Genomic DNA, 4,149 nt, shown 5'->3' on the forward strand with positions numbered 1-4,149 from the left:
GTGTCATTGTTATTTTTAGAAAAAGCTGATCAATAAAAGAGGCTACTCAAAGTATGCCTATACTCAACACGTAAATGAAAGAAACAAGGTACATAGAAACGTCTGAGCTCAGCTATAAGTATTAGATGTTCATCTATGTTAACTTATATGTGAGAGATACCGATTTAATATGATCCTTCTCCTTACTAGTTACTACGTTGTACACGTTGGAGCGATATCTCTATATTCCAAAGATTCCAATCAATATAACACCAATCGACCAAGAATTGAAGGCCCATATTCTAGTTTAAAATTAAAAAAGATTACATTATTTCTAGATATTACTTTATAGTTATCTGATGTATCATGCACCAGATGCCTAACTTGTCCCACAATTTATAAAGTATTATATTATATATGTATGTCAATAATGTCATATAATTAGTAACATGATATCATGAAATAAATTATTTTGATTGTGGATAACAAATTACTCCATCCTTCACATGATTTCATGAATTAAGTAATTTTGATTACGGAAAATAGATTACTCCATCAGTCACTTAAATATTGCATCGATACTGATTTAAATAAATATGACGAAACTGACATCTGTGACATAGGTGAATTATTCAGTATTAAAATCCATACATTGCCTACAAGCACCATTACCATCATGACTAAAAGATAACACTAATCTAATGAATTCACAAGAACAAGCTAATCTAACAAGTTTATAACTCAGTATTAAACATGAAATGCAGAGAGAAGTCGCGATCAATCTCACCGACCCAAGAGCCGTGTAGACTGAATCAAAATTGATTCCAAAAACACAACTAGATTTTATATATGAACAATATCTCAGCATAGTTTGGAAATAAGCACAATAATGTGATGAACTGAGGACCACATTCCCTACAGTTTTTAGTACCTTCCAATTTCGTCGTCTGAAGCATAGTTGTATAAACCATATGGAATCTCAAGACTAGATAGTACAAGAAAGGATTCGCAATCTATTCACAAACAGGCAGCAAGATCTTTATACCAAAAGTAATTGGATCAAGCTTAAAAAGTACTACTACAAAACAGAAATTTACTAAACCATTTACTGTCTGACTTCAGAAACAGACTTCATATTGTGCTGATGAAGAAAACCTTTTTAAAGACCTTCATGGTAACCACCAATGGTTATGTGAGCTCGAGTTACAGGAGCACCTCTCATCTTGGTGATGGCTTCGTTTAGCTTGGTGGCTTGGCGAACTACTTGCTTGAACCTCTGAAACCAAGACAATCTACATCAGTGGAATACCCAATAATAGTTCTCCAATCTTATATATAATACACAAGATTGAAACTTTGATAACAAAGAAACAAACATTACAGAGGATTGGATTTCAATCATGGCAAGGGAAGTTTATCATTGCCCCGCGATTGGACTAAATAGTTCGATCACTTTGATCTTATGGGAACTAAATGGGCCACTAGTATGATCTCAAAGTTACGAATGTGTTACATTGACATCTCCAATACAGAACAAATTACAAATTCTTTTATCCTATGCAAAAAATCACAAATTGCCAGAATTTCATTCCCTATTGTAACTTCTTCAATCAATCAAGCTTTATTTCACTTAATTCTACATCACTTTCTACACTAACATAGCAAGATCATGAACCTAAACTTGAACTCAATAAGGGCATAAAAACCAAATTTTAAGAGACAACACATTTCACATAAATATTAAACGCCAACTAATTAGCCAAGACCTGAAATTAAATCTCGTCTACAATTATACAAGTAATAGTGATCAAGAGAGGCAAACTCAATAAGTGCAGAAAACCACAAACACATTTCACATAAACATTAAACGCCGACTAATTAGCCAAGACTTGAGATCAAAACCTGTCAACAATTATACTAGTAGTAGCAATCAAGAGGCAAAGGTTAAGGGCTCACCTTGTCATGGGCATAAAGTTGGAAATGAAGTTCTTGCTTCTTGGAAGTCTCCTTGTGTCGGTTACCTAAAACAATGAAAGAAACAGTAGCAGCAGCAAAACCAAAAGAGAAAAGGGCACCAATTCCAGTCATTGCCAATTTCCAAACATTCAAACCTTCATCATTTTCATTTTCATGACCATTCTCCTCTTTTTTCACAGATAATTCATGTTCTTTTTCTTCAATTTTTTCAAAATTACCACTTTTATTTCTCTCAATTTCCTCAAATTGATAAGAACCCACATCAATTTGAGGCAAAATACCCCTGTTTAAAGACTTGGGTGAGTCCATTTTCATGTCGACAAATTCATTTTCCTTCAATTTCTTGAAGAAAACTTGAGAAACTGGTTCCTGAAAATCAGCTTCTTCTCCTTTGATCATCTGATTTTCATCAGATTTTTTTGGGGTTTCATCAATTGGTAACTTGATTACCTCTTCTGGGATTTCCTCAATTTTTTGATCCAATTGAATTGGCACAGGAATTACCCTTGAATTCTTCATCTTCTTCATTTCTGGCTCAGTAAATTTCTGAAAATAATTCATATCAATTACAGTTGTACTTGATTTGGGAACAAAATTATTTGCTCCATTATTTTCATGAAAATCAATCAACCCTTCATCAGAAAGAAGATCCCATTCTTCAAGATCCATTTTTTAAAATTTTATTGGAGAGAAAAAACAAGAAATTTGATCATATAATTCAAAGAAATGAAATCAAGGAATAGTTAATTTTGATGGGGTTTTTGGGTGCTGAATTATAAGGGTAATAACTTGATTAAGAGAAGAGAAGTTTCTCATTGGAGTGTAGTGTGGAATTTTAGTGTAACAAGGCTACTCCATTGGGGAGGGAAAGATTGGACCTTTCTGTTAACTTCTAATGCTTTTGGCCCTTTGTTTGTGTAGGAGAAGATTCAATCAAAGTATAGTAGGAAGTTTATTTTTCTTTGGAGTGCTTATCTTTACCAAAAGATAGACATTAGAGGGTGGTCCAATAGGGTCCCAATCGGTTGTGAAATCACTCTGACTCACCACCCTTTGATGGCTTTCCTATTTCTTTTGCTTTGATTATTGAAAAAAGTAAACTGGTTTACATGTCATCGTGTAGATAATTAAGTATAGTTCTTTCACAAATTTTTAAATAAATCGAATGTATAATAAAATATTATACATTCGTTATAAATTTATCCTAAAATAAGCTAAAATTACGCTAATATGAATAAAAGTTACCCTGATATAAATAAAAGTTACAAATTATTTATGCTTTATTCATAAAAGTTACCCCAAAAATTGTAAAAGTAACGCTAAATTTGATAAAAGTAACCCCCGATGTATAGTAAATTACTGTACACCGGATTTATACAAAAGTTACTCTAGTTCTTTACATTTTATTTTCACCCATTAATTATTATTATTATTATTCGTATTATTGTTACTCCCTCTGTCCCCCAAATGGTCCTCCCAATCAAAAATTCAAACCTAGCTGACAATACCCTAGAGGGGTAGGGGTTGAGATTTGTTGCTGATGAGGATCAAACCTCGCACCTCGAGGATGCGAGGTGAGTCCTAAACTCATCTCCATCCTCGCATAACATATTTATCGCCATTCCTAACTCCATCCCCGCGACGAGTCCTACACCATCTCCATCCCTTTTTGAGCACCCTAATTGCATTTTTTTCCAAATATTTTATGTCCCAACACTAGTAGAAAAAAGCAAATGAGTATCGGTTCAAAACCGGCTTTGCGCATTGATTTTCAACCGGTGCTTATTTGGGGGGTGCGAATAACTAAAACTATTCACATCGGTTCAAAACCGGTGGGAATAATACACAAGAGCTCCGATTAACTGGTGCACATATATATGGTAATTAGCACTAGTTAACTGGTGCCTTTAATGCCTAAATATATATATATATATATATAAATTTTTTTTTTTTTTTTTTTTTTTTTTTTTTTTTTTTTTTTTGCAAAAACGTATACATTAGATTATACATTCACAATAACAAGACAGGCAACAACTTCCTACATTCATCCCAAAAAAAACTTCCTACAATTACTAATAGTACAGCAGCAACCCAGTAGAGGAACAACAACATCACAATAGCTAAACAACATCAGCACCGAAGCAGCAACATAGAATGAAGATAGGGAAATGCAGTGTCCATTGTAGCAGAATT

General features: G+C 33.4%; 1 protein-coding gene across 1 annotated transcript; it reads right to left on the reverse strand.

The window, feature by feature from the left end:
• Positions 1–797: 797 nt before the first annotated feature.
• LOC145583166 (uncharacterized) lies at positions 798–2,921 on the reverse strand. The gene is made up of 2 exons (XM_081640337.1): positions 1,936–2,921; positions 798–1,255 (listed from the first exon to the last, which is right to left on the reverse strand). Exons 1-2 carry the CDS (start codon positions 2,623–2,625, stop codon positions 1,139–1,141), a joined length of 807 nt encoding a protein of 268 aa, XP_081496463.1. The 5' UTR covers positions 2,626–2,921; the 3' UTR covers positions 798–1,138.
• Positions 2,922–4,149: the final 1,228 nt, after the last annotated feature.

Source organism: Chenopodium album, chromosome 15 (genome assembly GCF_948465745.1).
Source record: "Chenopodium album chromosome 15, dcCheAlbu1.1, whole genome shotgun sequence".
Classification (NCBI taxonomy): Eukaryota; Viridiplantae; Streptophyta; class Magnoliopsida; order Caryophyllales; family Amaranthaceae; genus Chenopodium; species Chenopodium album.

Coding starts and splice junctions, on each gene's coding strand:
- LOC145583166 (XM_081640337.1), bottom strand. CDS start 2,625: ATGGATCTTGAAGAATGGGATCTTCTTTCTGATGAAGGGTTGATTGAT. Junction 1,256..1,935: donor AACTTTATGCCCATGACAAG/GTGAGCCCTTAA, acceptor TCTTGGTTTCAG/AGGTTCAAGCAAGTAGTTCG.